The 15,000-nt window shown below is 46.8% G+C and overlaps 1 protein-coding gene across 2 annotated transcripts in view; it reads left to right on the forward strand.

The window, feature by feature from the left end:
- Positions 1-15,000, forward strand: part of COL4A6 (collagen type IV alpha 6 chain) — a 576,802-nt gene that overhangs the window by 338,422 nt on the left and 223,380 nt on the right. For both annotated transcript variants that reach the window (XM_078778521.1, XM_078778522.1), the window contains exons 10-12: positions 821-856; positions 6,214-6,255; positions 13,969-14,064. In XM_078778521.1, coding sequence (XP_078634647.1) covers positions 821-856; positions 6,214-6,255; positions 13,969-14,064 — 174 coding nt within the window. The remainder of the gene's footprint in view (positions 1-820; positions 857-6,213; positions 6,256-13,968; positions 14,065-15,000) is intronic.

A 15,000-nucleotide genomic window follows, 5' to 3' on the forward strand; every position in this document is an offset into this window, starting at 1 on the left:
TAAATTCATGTTTTCAATTTTGACCAAAAACAAATCATTGTGAAATAATTTGGACAGACTCTTCGCAAGTTTCATGAAAATGTCCCGAGTCACGAGTGTTGTGATTGGTACTACGGACTGCCGAGGGACGTCTTGGGGGCGTGGCTTCGGTGGTTGATGGCGGCTCGTCGTGATGGCCGTGTGCTCTGTGAGCTTGGTATTGTCTTTAATAAACCACTTGATTGAAGGAGATGCCTGAACCTACTACACCGAGTTCTTCACGCTCCCAAATTAACAATATTTGTTCTCGAATTTTTTTTTTTGTGAAAAGGAAAGGATAAAGGAAAGTGTTGAAGTAACTCCCATCGAAAAACGATCGCACAAAAGGTGAAAAAGCTCAATCGCTTTTCGCTCTGAATTACGTGCAAACACATGACGGAAATCACCATCGTCCAGCATCGAGTGCCAACCAAGATGGCGCCCGGTAACTACATCTCCACGTGTGTGGTGTGAATGGCAATGGTCATTCTATATATTTTCAATTCAGTGCGCCAAATAGGTGGCAGAGCCCAGAAAAAGGATATGACATCACAGTTTGTTGCAGGACTAAAGTTTGTTCACGGCAGTAAAAAAAAGCGACACCTCCCCCCTTCCTGCCCCCCTTTCCACCTGATCCCCTCCCCCCCCCCCACACACATACTTAGATTTCCCCAGGTGTAGAACAGGCATCGGATTTAGTATTACATATTGCTAAAACCTTTTTCCTCACTTTATAGATAAGTTTAAGTGAGAAACCAATGTGTTCGTCATGTTTATACCTTTACTTCATTCTCTTATCCAGGGTTACCCAGGACCAATCGGACTCCCAGGAGACACGGTAAGGCCTCTATTTTAACCTCAATATCCATTGCCGGACTTGTAGTAATGCTGGATGTGTTTACATGTGAACGATGTAAGATGTCACAATATTATTACACTCCCACACTTTTACCCCACACTTGCCATACATGCACTCCCCACGTCCCCCACACGACCCCCCACGTCCCCTTAACTTTCCCTCAGTCTCGACTCGTCCCCATTCTCTCTCTTATTTTCTACCTTCCAAATTCTCCAATTCTACAACAACAACAACAACAACATGCATTTTAAAGGCCATTTTCCCTGCTAGAGCGGGGGTTAGCCTTGCGGTCCCCGTGACAATCTTCTCCATTTTGTCTGATTTTCTGCATCTCCCCTTGTTAACCCCCTTGCCCGCATTTCTTCTTCCACCATCTTTAGCCAAGTCTTTCTCGGTCTTCCCCGTCCTCTACTTCCTTCTACATTCGTTTCCATCACTCTTCTCAACCAGTCACTTTCATCCTTCCTTAACACATGACCAAACCATCTCAACCTGTTCCTCTTCACAGCATCAATCACAGGCTCTATTCCCATCATCTTTCGCAATTCATCATTTGTCTTCCTCTCTCTCAACGATACTCCACACATCCACCGAACCATTCGCATTTCCACCCTTTCCAGCCTTCGTTGCTGCTCTACGTTCATTACACATGTCTCGCTCCCATAAATCGTAACACTTCTCACACATGCAGCATACACCTATCCCTTCAGCTTCAACGACACTCCCCTCCTCATCAGCATGCCACTCAGCTCCCGAAACGTCTTCCATGCACATCTCACTCTAGCAACCGTTGCCGGGTCTGATCCACCTTCTCCATTCAGCATGTCTCCAAGGTAGCAAAATGTTTTCACACCTTCCAGCTTCACGCCGTCTCCAAGATCCAACTCAACATTTCCTCCATCTGCAGCTCCCTCTGTGCACACCTTACATTTGAATGTAGCTGCCACACTGGTTAATGACCCTCTCAGACCACTACATTTTTGATGAACCCACTCAGCGCACATTGTACATTGAATGGAGTTCACTCCGACACCCTTCCTACACACAGCACGTGGCCACTTCCCAGTTCTTTCCACCTCACCACATGCTTTACCACCTGCCATCACCTTCGTCTTTCCGATATTCACCTTCAGACCTTTTGTCTCCATACATTCCTTCCACTTGTTCATCTTTTCCTTCAGCCCATCCATACTTTCCGCAATCAACACAAGATCATCTGCATACAACAACTCCCATGGTAAACCCTCCTTTACGTTCTGAGCCAGCACCTCCATCACAGCTACAAATAGTAGTGGACTTAGTACCGACCCCTGATGCACTCCCACCTTCACCTCAAACTCACCACTGTTCCCGTCCTTCGTCCTTACAGCTGTGCGCGCTCTTTTGTACATTGCCATCACTACTCTGATCAACCATTCCTCCACTCCTAACTTCCTCAATGCCCATGTCAATACTTTGCGTGGAATCCTATCGAATGCTTTCTCCAGATTAATAAACCCAAGAAACAACTTCTTCCTCTTCTCCATGTACTTCTCCTGCAACTGCCTCACAATGAAAAGCGCCTCTGTCGTTCCTCTTCCTGGCATGAATCCAAACTGCATTTCGTCGATCTTCACTTTCTTCGTTATCCTCCTCTCCAACACCCTTTCCAATACCTTCATTCCATGCTCCAATAACTTTATCGCTCGGTACGAGCCACACTCCAGAGGGTCACCTTTCCCCTTGTATAGAGGGACGAGGGTACTCAGTTCCCAATCTACTGGAATGCAGCCTTCTTTCACCACCAGATTACAGATCTCTGTCATTCTCTTCACACCCCAACTTCCTGCTGCCTTCAACATATCTCCCACAACTCCCGTCGGCCCTCCCGCTTTTCTACTCTTCATTGCTTTTATCGCTTCCTCAACTTCCTTCTCAGTTATCTTCTCTGCCGGTCCTAAAACTGGGTTACTCTCTATGTTGCCATACCATTCATTCTCTGTATTCAACAGCATTTCCATATTTCTCTTCCATCTTCCTTTAATTCCATCTGGGTCCACAACGATTTGTCCCACTTCATCCTTCAAGCAACTCACCCCCATCACATCACACCTCTCTTTCGCTATCTGCTTTGCAATCCTGAATACCACTCTCTGACCCTCTTCCAAATCCAAGCGTTCTCCGAACATTTTCCTCCATGCCTCCTGCGTCTTTGCTACCTCTTTCTTTGCAGCCTTCTTGGCTGCCTTATAACTTTCATGCTCTGCTGTTTCTGTTCCCGTACCCTTTGCCTTCTGCCACTCCTTGAACTTCTTCCTCTTCTTGTCAATCCTCTTTCCAACTTCATCATCCCACCACCATGTTTCCGAGTGCCTCGGTGGTCCTTTTGTCCATCCACATACCTCACCAACGGCTCCCAACAGACGAGCTTTCATTGACATCCAACCACTTTAAAGCTCAACTACATCATCCTCTACCCTACTCAGCCCCTCTTTTAATGCCTCCCTTACTGTCACCTCTTTCAACCTCCACACCTTCATTCTCGGTTGGTACTTCACCCGGCTCGCTCGCCTCGCACCTTTCACCCTTATGTCGCAGACAACCAAGTGGTGCTGTGAAACAGACGCCTCCCCCGGGATCACCTTTGTGTACTGGAGGTGCCCCCTATCTCGCCTACGCACCATCAGGTAGTCAACGGTTGTCGTCGACCCACCTGACGTGTGTATGTAACAAGCTTATTATCCTCTTTCTGGAACTGAGTATTACAAATCAACAAATCAGCTCCATCAGCAACCTCCAAAATCCTTTCACCTTCTCTATTTCTCACACCATATCCGTAACCTCCATGAACTCCCTCAAAACCATCCATACTCTTTCCCACATGTCCATTTAGGTCTCCTCCTCCCACAACAACTTCCACATCTTTCACGTTTTCCATCAGCTTCTCTATCGCACACCAGAACCTGTCCTTCTCTTCATCGCTCCGACCAACCTGCGGAGCATATCCCGAGATGACGTTCACCAAGAGCTTTCCAATCATCATTTTCACCATCATCAACCTTTCACTCACTCTCGTCACACTCACCACACTGTCTACAAACTCCTCAGAAAACAGGACACCAACACCATTCACGCCCTCCAGGCACCCTTGCCACACAAACTTGTATTTCTGTCCCTGCCTACCCTTCACCATTCTCACACCACTTCCCTTCCATCTCGGCTTTTGCACACAACGCAAACACCATTTCCAACCAATACAAATTCTCCGATTCTGCTTCATCGTATTTCAAAGGAAATGCTGGGACATGGTAGAGAATACACCTGATGACATGACAATGCCACACTAACATATATGATCTCGACTGCCCTTTGACCGTGGCTGTACATAACATGACAACGCTACACCAACATACATGATCTTGGCTGCTCTTTGACCGTGGCTATACATAACAAGACAACGCTACACCAACATACATGATCTTGGCTGCTCTTTGACCGTGGCTATACATAACATGACAATGCTACACTAACATACATGATCTTGGCTGCTCTTTGACCGTGGCTATACATAACATGACAACGCTACACCAACATCCATGATCTTGGCTGCTCTTTGACCGTGGCTATACATAACATGACAACGCTACACCAACATTCATGATCTTGGCTGCTCTGTGACCGTGGCTATACATAACATGTAAACGCTACACCAACATACATGATCTTGGCTGCTCTTTGACTGTGGCTATACATAACATGACAACGGTACACCAACATACATGATCTTGGCTGCTCTGTGACCGTGGCTATACATAACATGACAACGCTACACCAACATACATGATCTTGGCTGCTCTTTGACCGTGGCTATACATAACATGACAACGCTACACTAACATTCATGATCTTGACTGCTCTTTGACCGTGGCTATACATAACATGACAATGCTACACTAACATACATGATCTTGGCTTCTCTTTGACCATGGCTATACATCACATGACAATGCTACACTAACATACATGATCTTGGCTGCTCTTTGACCGTGGCTATACATAACATGACAACGCTACACCAACATACATGATCTTGGCTGCTCTTTGACCGTGGCTATACATAACATGACAACGCTACACCAACATACATGATCTTGGCTGCTCTTTGTCCGTGGCTATACATAACATGACAACGCGACACCAACATACATGATCTTGGCTGCTCTCTGACCGTGGCTATACATAACATGACAACGCCACACCAACATACATGATCATGATCCATGATCCTCATACATCCAGTTCATCTGAGTTATTTTTCACCTGAATTATTTTCTGTTGGCCATTCCATAACTTGGTGCAGGCCCACACAAGACTTGAAAGTGTACACAGGTCTGCGTTCCCTGCTTTGATAGATAGAAGATTCCCACCCCTGGGGTCTTTCCTAAGTTCACACCTGTCCGAAGCACGTTTGGAATTCCGATGGTCACAGTTGACAGACACATGCACATTACGTGGTCACGCAACCGTCAGTCAGGTGCCAGTTATGAAGGTAAAAATGATTGACTAATCCTGCACTTTCTTGACCACATGTTGTTAAAATGGCAATCACTCATTCACCATCTGGGAAAAATGTTATCTTTACCTTGGGGTGAAAAATCAAGATAGCAATTCCCACCAAACATTCAATGGAGTGAAACAAGGTCGAGTAAGGGAAAAAAATAGCAGAGGAAACTTAATGTGAGGCCTATCTAATGGCTCACTCAATGTCTCAGGTTGTTTCAGGATTTCAAAAAACCCGACTTGTGCTCACTTTATAAATAAATAAATGCAAATAAATCTGTCTACTAAATCATCATGAATGGCATCCATTAATGTACGTAAGATGGTGGATATGAAGCACTTCCTGGTGAGGTCAGTCATGTGTTCCACTTCCGTTGGTGACTGAACAATTCAATTTGGGAGCGACAGAGTCTAGCACAGGTGTTACATCTGAAGTATGTCTACTAACCTATGCAAAATGAGGGACTTTTGAACCTCCTTCCCTTTCTCTCCAAGTCCCTTCCCTTCCCTCCTTCCCTTTCTCTCCAAGTCCCTTCCCTCCTTCCCTTTCTCTCCAAGTCCCTTCCCTCCTTCCCTTTCTCTCAAAGTCCCTTCCCTCCTTCCCTTTCTCTCAAAGTCCCTTCCCTCCCTGTACTGGAGTTTCATGAATGTTTCCACTTTCGACATCATTGGTCGAAGCCTTGATAAACATGTTCATTTTCACAACTGTTGAAATCAATTCCATAAACACAATAAATAAACAAAAGTCCGGCTCATAATGTAAAATGTTCAATTGTAAATGTGTCTGTATTATCCAGGGTTTTGAAGATGTCAGTTTGCAAGGACAGGAGGGTGATAAGGTACGAATCACTCTGCGGTGCTTATTTGACTCACCTGTCGCTTTGTGTATATATCTACCTGTATTCAGTGATTTCTTCTCTTTTTGTATACAAAGTCGAGGCTCATGGAGAGGATAGGACACAGAACAGAGCAGGACGCAATAGAAAAAAAGAACAATATTGTTGCGGTTTTGCGAAGCCCGTTCCCTTACCAAGGGGAGATTAAGCCCCTTGTTCTCCTTGGGTCTTCGAACCGTGAGACTGAGTCGCCACTTCCGGTGACACGCGGGAAAGGGTCTCGGGACAATTTTCGCACCTACCTAAGTACCCACGCCGCCGCGGAAGCGGGGATCGAGTCTCGCACGAACCACGCGTAATTGAGTACACCCGAGCGGATGGCGTACCACGTGGTCCGTGCTGTTACCTTGTTATTGGAACCCGATCAGAGCGATATAATTCGTACCATGCTAAGTCAATGATGGAGAGACAAAAGCGGTCGAATCAAAGGAATAACAGATTTAATTATTATTTACACAATGTAATAATATAATAATAATAATAATACATTTATTTTATATAGCGCTTTTCAAGAAGCCCAAAGACGCTTTGACAGAGTACAAAAAACAAGTGCAAAAAGACAAAAATAAATAGGTAAATAATCAAAGCAAAAGGAAGGAGAAGGAGAAGAGATAGTCAGGGGTTAAATGCTGTGGGTTAAATGTTAAATGCAGTGTTGAACAGGTGGGTCTTGAGTGATGTTTTGAATGTGGTGAGTGAGTGAGGAGTCTCTGATGGTGTGAGGTAGTGAGTTCCAGAGGGTGGGAGCAGCGATGGAGAAGGCCCTGTCCCCCCAGGATCTGAATTTGGTCTGGATGGGCGGGGGGGGGGGGGGGGGGGGGGGGACAGGAGGTTGGCGCCAGCAGAGCGGAGGTTGCGGGTGGGAGTGTGTCTGGAGAGGAGGTCAGTCAGGTAGGATGGGGCCAGGTTATGGAGGGCTTTGTAGGTCAAGAGGAGGATTTTGTACTGGATTCTCTGGGGGAAGGGGAGCCAGTGAAGCTTATAAAGGACGGGGGTGATGTGGTCACGGATCCAGGAATCGGTGAGTAGACGGGCAGCAGAGTTCTGAATGTATTGGAGTTTATTGATGATTATTGAGGGTGAACCATAGAGGAGGCTGTTGCAGTCGTCCAGACGGGAGGTGATGAAGGCGTGGATGAGGGTTTCTGCAGCCGTGGAGGAGAGGGATGGATGGAGACGGGCGATGTTTTTCATGTGAAAGAAGGCTGTCTTTGTGATTTGTTTAGTGTATTTGTCGAAGGAGAGGGTTTGATCAAAGATGATGCCAAGATTCTGGATGTGAGGTGGAAACCGTCAATGTTGAGGGCGAAGTTATGGGTGGATTTGGTGAGCGTTTTTGGGCCAATGATGATTATTTCAGATTTATCATAGGTAAGTTTGAGGAAATTGATTTGAAGCCAGGATTTTATTTCGGTGATGCAGTTTGTCAGGATAGAGTAGGTGGCGGTGGAGATTGACTTGGTGGAGATGAAAAGCTGGACGTCATCGGCGAAGCAGTGGAATTGGAGACCATGACGGCGGATTAAGTGACCAAGGGGGGACAGGTACAGGATGAGGAGGAGGGGGCCGAGAACTGAACTTTGGGGGACACCTTGGGGGAGGGGAGCATTGCAGTTATTTGCAGTTATTGATGCTGCATTGATTTGCAGCTGGGGATTTGCAGTTATTGATGGAGATGAACTGGCGTCTGTCAGAGAGGTAAGATTTGATCCAAGAGAGGGCAGTGCCGGTAATGTTAAAGGTGGTTTCAAGTCGGGTGAGGAGGATGGTGTGATTGATGGTGTCAAAGGCAGCACTGAGGTCGAAGAGGATGAGAATGTTGAGGTTGCCGGCGTCAGAGGAGAGGAGAAGGTCGTTGGTGATTTTGAGGAGAGCAGTTTCAGTACTGTGGTTGGAGCGGAATCCGGATTGGAATGTTTCATACAGGTTATTGGCAGAGAGGTGATGTTTGAGTTGAGTGGCTACAGCGCGTTCCAAAACTTTTGACAGAAAGGGTAGGTTGGAGATGGGTCTGAAGTTATTTAGGGTGTCAGGGTTGAGTCCACGTTTTTTCAGAATGGGGGTAACAGCAGCAATTTTGAGGGATGGTGGGACGATGCCCTTAGACAGGGAGGAGTTTATTGTTGCAGTGATAACTGGAGAGAGAGCAGGAAGGGAGGCCTTGACAAAGCTGGAGGGGATGGGGTCCAGAGTACAGGTGGCAGTTTTCATTCCTATGAGGAGTTCAGAGAGGTCAGTAGGTCAGTAGGGGAGACTGGGGAGAATTGAGACAGGGGTTGGCAGGATAAGGGGGGGCAGGTGGTTTGAGGGGGAGCAGGTGCGGTGGTGGTTAAGCTGTTGTAGATGTTGTCAATTTTGCTTTGGAAGAATGAAAGGAAGGAGATGCAGTTGTCTACTGTGAATGACTGGGTGGTGGTGTCCAGGGGGCTGAGGAGTTTGTTTATTGTAGAGAAGAGTGCTTTTGGGTTTCCGGAGACAGAGTGGATAATTTGAGAGTAGTAGGCGGTGCGGGCATGGCAGAGGGCATCTTTGTAGTGCTGCAGGTGGTCCTTGTAGACTTGGGAGTGAATTGTGAGACCTGTTTTATTGCATAGTCTTTCAAGTTGGCGAGCACGTGTTTTCATCAGGTGGAGTTCAGGGGTAAACCAGGGAGCAGAATGGGTGAAAGAAACTGTTTTGGTTTTTATAGGTGCAAGCTGGTCGAGGCAGAAGGAGAGAGTGTGGTTTGTAGTAGTCGGTGATGTCAGAAGGGGTGTGGAGGTCAACGAAGGGAGAAGTGGACATTTTTTCAGAGAGGGTGGATGAGAATGAGGTCGGTGAAAGAGAGTTTAGCTTACGGAAGTTGATAATGCGATAATGCCTTGGTGCTGGGGTGGGGATGTTGATGGTCATAGTGATGGCTAAGTGGTCAGAGGGGGTGAGGTCGGAGCTAGAGAGATGGTGCAAAATTAGTCCAGTAGAGCAGACAAGGTCGAGAATGTGACCACGGTTATGGGTAGGAAAGTTGACATGTTGAGTGAGGTTAAAGCAAGTGAGTAAATCAGTGAAGTCAGTGGTTATTGTGGAGTCAGTGGAGTCCATGTGGATATTGAAATCACCGAGGAGGAGGATTGAGGGGGAGAAGGAACAGAGCTGGGTCAGAAAGTAAGAGAAGTCAGACAGGAATGATGGGTGTGGTTTGGGAGGGCGGTAGACGACTGCCATGACTGACTGTGTTTGACCACAGAGTTTAAAAGCCAGGTGTTCAAATGATGGAGCAGATGAGATGGAGATGAGGCTGGTCTTGATGTCCTGTCGGTGAATTACGGCAATTCCACCACCTCGGCCCTCCGAGCGTGGTTTATTGATGTATGAATATCCATTGGGTGTAGTGAGGTTGAGTGAGAAGTAGTCCAGAGGTTGTTGCCAGGTTTCAGTGAGACAGAGAAAGTCCAGTTTATTGTCCAGAATGTCGTCGTTCAGGATGTGGCTTTTGTTGTTGAGGGACCGGGCATTGAACAGAGTGAGCTTCATGTTGCTTTGTACGGTGGGGATGAACTCGGGTGATTTTCCCAGGGTTTGCAGACAGGAGGCGCGATCTTGTGCGTTGCTGTGATGACGTAGTCGATGAGTGGGAGTGCGCTGAGCTGACCAGAGTACGGGAATGGTGTAACCTGTTTGTAAGTAAACAAACTTGCGACCGGAGCCTCTATGAATGTATCTGGGTCGTCGCAGGAGTCCGTGGTATTTGATTGCAGAGATGCATGATGGGGTGGAGTGAGTGTTGAGCAGAAGAAGCCTTGCGGCGGAGTACCTTAGAGCCATGCCAGGCAGGAGCGAAGGACGAGGACGAGGCCAAGGACGAGCAGGCCTTGCCAGTGCGGGACGTGCAGGACGTGAAGGCCAAGGACGTGCAGGCCGGGCTCAATGACTGCAGCGGCAAACCAAGACAGCAAAGGCTGCAGTGGCAAATGACCGCAGCCGCAAGCCAAGACAGCAAAGGCCGCAGCGGCAAACGACCGTAGCCACAAACCAAGATAGCAAAGGCCGCAGCGGCAAACGACCGCAGCCGCAAACCAAGACAGCAAAGGCCGTAGCGGCAAACCGGGCGTCTTGCTCTCCCCAGCCTCGTGGTGTTCCAGCGGCAAACCGCCCTCGTCCACGCGCAACCGCAGGCGCAAACAAGACAGCAAAGGGTAGGAGAGGCGTAAGACGCCCCGGGAGCGGGCCTGAGGCAACGGTGGAAGAGCCGGGCAGGCAAAGCCGGGAGCAGAGCCGGGACCGAGCAGAGAGCAGACCCAACGGCCAAAAAGCCGCCACGACCACAAGAAAAGCAGACTATATACAATGACCCAGTCGGAGAAGCGGCGAACAAATAACGCCAGTGTCCTCTCGCAGACCGGACCGCAATGATGTATGTACAATGTACAATGGTAGAAGAAAAAGAAGAAGAGACACAGGGCAGTCTTAAGCAGTCTTACTTATTTTATCCAGACAATGGGCCCACTCACACTCACAGGGGGATGAAGGAAGAATTGTTCATGCGCTGAACGCGCCGGCTTTGGTCGTCCAGGAACAGCTCACCCGGCGTGGCCCTATGGCGGTCACAGCACGTGTCCCGGCGAAGGCAGGCAGGCAGGCGGGAGAATCCTCGCGGCGTGTATCTCAGCAAAGGCAGGCAGGCAGGCAGGAAAATATGCACGTCTGTGGCCCGGCACGGCTGTCTTTCACAGCGCGATTAATACAACTGAGCACTTTCTCTCTCATAACCGACACAGCGCAACTCGTCTGCACTCCTCGGGGTTGTGACTCCAGCTCAACTGAGAACTCAACTCATTTGCCCCGTCACTCAACTCGTCTCTTCTCTCGTAACTCAACGGAGCGCTTTCCCTCTCATAAACTCGTCTGCCTCCCTTCTCATAACTTGGCGCATCCCTTCTCATAACTGAGGTGGGGTCTCTGGGCACAGGGTTATATCGTCCCGCCCTTAGCCCGCATCGAATGTTCCAAACCCCGCCTTTTGCCGCAGTGGTAAGTCACTCCTCTCGAGCCCTGATTGGCGGCTCGTGCTTACCGGTCACTCCCACTCCTCCTGCCCCGCCTTCCTTCGGCCTTGATCGACTTGTTCAGGCCGGCCTCATGGTATTTCGCGCCAAAACCCAAAGCATCGAGGCATCGTAAAGGACCTAACTCTCCTTGTCCTACTCAACGGAAAACTAAACACAGGAAAGGTCTACGCTTACATTTACTATGAAATAACTGAGCTTAAACGAGGCTACATGTTGTAGTGTAACTAAACTATGAGGGGAAATTAACCTTTATTATAAAACACAAAACCGCAACAATATAAAGGAGGAGGGGCACATAAACAGCGGGGTTAGGACGGACAAACAAGGGATGCAGGTAGGAATTCGGCCGGATAGGGGAAGATGCAGGAGGTGGACAAGATAGATACAAAAGCAAACTCTTGGGAAAGATAAAGTGGAAAAAACATTTGGGGGAAGAGAGGGGGGGGGGGGGGGGAGAGGGAGTGTTAATTTGGGTAGAAAGGAAAGTTGGGAGAAAAGGAGTGAACGCGATTGAAGAACGTGGGGTGAAAACAGAAACAGAAGCAATAAGCAGACTAGCCGAGCCCTAGATGAGTAGGCCGGGCTTTAACAGGCACACAAATTTGACAATACAAGTGAGCAATGTACAATTTAACATGGAAAGTTGGACAAAAACACAAACATCAACATCGGGACCAAAATAAAACAGAAAAACACGATAAATCTGATTCGGAAAACTTACCTTTGATTGAGGTGACAGGAGCAGTTGTGGATTCAACGAATGCGCCTTTAATGGCCGCCATCATAAGGCTGCCCAACAGTTGTACATGTCAGGATCGGTGTTCAACTCCATCTTTGACTGGTACAAGTTTGGGCATGGTCCAACGGCTTACTCTTGAGACATGTTGTCATCTTTATTGTCCTCCGGACAGCCGGCTTAATGTTCCTCCAGAGGACGAAGTGCTCCACAAGCTGTTATGGCACCAGGAAGTTACAACACATTTCCTTGGATTATTAGAACACATTTTCAGAGATGGAATGAGTAACTCTCAACGTACGTGTGGCGTATGTTCTTGAGTGTCCAATTCGATGCAAGATCAGAAATCTCAACCTCAGATCTGTGCTGCAGTTATAACATCGAACATTCAATTAATTTACCATTGAAAAGTGGTCAATGCGGTATTTTAAATTACCATGTTTAAATAATAACATCATTTGGGTTCCACTGAAAATCTAATCGGCTTGTTTTTCCTCAAACACCCAATCTGTCCACCAAATTTCGTCCTTATCCACCCATAACTTTTTGAAATATCATGTGATGTATCGTTTTTGGCCCCAGCTGGCAATGGTTAAGAATTATTTAACAAAAAAACTCTCGCATCCAGATCTTCACCAAAATCTTCACCAAAACTGAATCGATTCTTCCTTGTCACACAACCAACCTGTCCACCAAATGTTGTCTTTATCCACTCATAACTTTTTGAAATATCATGTGATGTATCGTTTTTAGCCCCAGCTGGCAATGGTTAAGAATTATTTAACAAAAAAACTCTCGTATCCAGATCTTCACCAAAATCTTCACCAAAATTGAATCGATTCTTCCTTGTCACACGCCCAACCTGTCCACCAAATTTTGTCAAAATTTGTCCATAACTGTTTCAGATATCCTGCTCACAGACAGACAAACAGATAGGAGTGAAAACACAGCTTCCATTCGCCTTCAGTGGCGGAAGTAAATAGCCCCATTCCCTTGTGATATTACACTGCCTTTCACCAGGTAACACGATCCAAAGAATGCTTGACCATTCAATTAAATAACAAAGTTCCTCTCGATCAAAAACTAAATATGGTACACCGGCCTGCTCTTGGAATCACAGGGTGGCCACCATTAACCTGGCAGCATTACCTTGGTATCCTGGGGCACCCTTTACGTATCGGATTATGTAAACTCAGGTGGGGCAAGATGCCCTTGACAGGAAAGGTGGGGTAAGGTGCCCCCTCCTCCATATGTAAGAATCCTCCTTGTTTGTTTCTTTCAGTATACCGAAAAGCCAACTGTTGGCTTAAAGGTAAAGGTGTTGGCTTAAGGCCTGAGGGTCATGACTTTGAGCCCTTGTGATGTGAAATAACATCAGATGGGTTGACTCAGCTTGTCATCCTTTCGAGGTTGGCAATTGAGTACCAGCTTACTGGGAACAGGGGAAACTGCGTCAGCGGCACAGCCACACTTCCAGAAATGATGCAGCCAGCAGCCACGGAATGCATACAAAACAACAACAACAACAACAAACAATCACTAAAAACTTTCCCATTTTACCTTTAGCCAGAGAGCTCACCGGTGCAGACGTTCAGGTTACTGAGCGCAGGACTAAGTGGCTTATACACGGAAGAGGGAGAGCGGAGAGAGGCCTCCATCTTGCCCAACGTATTCTATTCATAATCAAATTAACGATTAACACCTTTAATTTATGTTTATTTAATTGTTTCAAAAATAAAATTGTGCTTTTTTTCTGGATGTCTGGAATGCATGAAAAGTGAAAGTGGCAAGTCCCAAATGTTTAGATGAATTGAGCGTTGTAATTATGTCATGAGTTTGATATATATATATTTTTTGTATTTTGACTTTCAGGGAGACCCTGGAGAACAAGGACCTCCGGGGAATAGCACGTATGTGCCGGTATCTGGTCCAGGCATCATCGAGCTGAGGGGCAAAAAGGGACACAAGGTAATGTTCCTATTACAATGTGGTTTGGGAAACAGCACGTATTCCTGTCTTTATCCCAGTGTTCTTATTTTCATAACTAGTAGAAAGCCCGTCAAAAATGACAGGCTGAAACAGTTTATTTGACGGTGCAGCCTCGTGAGCATACCAGTCTGAAGCCTCGGCCTAGTGTGAGGTGCGCTTATACCTTCTTTATTTATTAAACATCCCACAGACGTAAATAAACACTCTTTACTCTATGAGCATTGCACATCACGTGCAGCGAATTTCACCTCCATGCATCTTGCATTTATTGTTATTTAAAAACAAGAGAAAAATGACCACAGTGTGGTCACCAGCTGCGACGTGTAGAATCATGAGGATATCCGTTGCAATATGCGCTACCAAATTCGACCAGTCATTAAATTATTATACGCATGCACGAGCGTCTTTTTGTCTTTCAGTTCTGGTCTTGTCCTTTTTTTGCGATGCAACATGCTTCATCAACTGATTACATATAATGTAATGTATGGACGAGATTGACATGAAAACATTCATGTTGTCTTTGTTGCTAAATTTATTCTGGTTTCTTCAAACAAATCGCGATTTTCGTCCACGATGTTCTTACCTCATACCAACGCACGTCCGAGTGTATGCGCATGCGCTCTTCAAAAAGACACCCCAACAACAAGAACAACAATGCGTCCTCTCATAGAGCTGCTCGTCGCAGCAAAAAACGTTTCTGTACACCGCCCTTGAGACTCGCTTTGCAAGCCGCCGTCGACAATTTCAATAGGAGACATAATTACTCTTCTTTTGGGTATTTGGGGTATTTTGGATCTTCGAGATCGTTTGGGTCCTCAGGGTCATTTGGTTCCTCAGGATTGTTTGGGTCTTTTGGATCATCAGTGTCTTCTGCATCCTTGGGGTCTTCTGGGACCTTGGGGTATTTTGGGTTAT

Source organism: Myxine glutinosa, chromosome 5, assembly GCF_964187855.1.
Source record: "Myxine glutinosa chromosome 5, kmMyxGlut1.1, whole genome shotgun sequence".
Taxonomy (NCBI): domain Eukaryota; kingdom Metazoa; phylum Chordata; class Myxini; order Myxiniformes; family Myxinidae; genus Myxine; species Myxine glutinosa.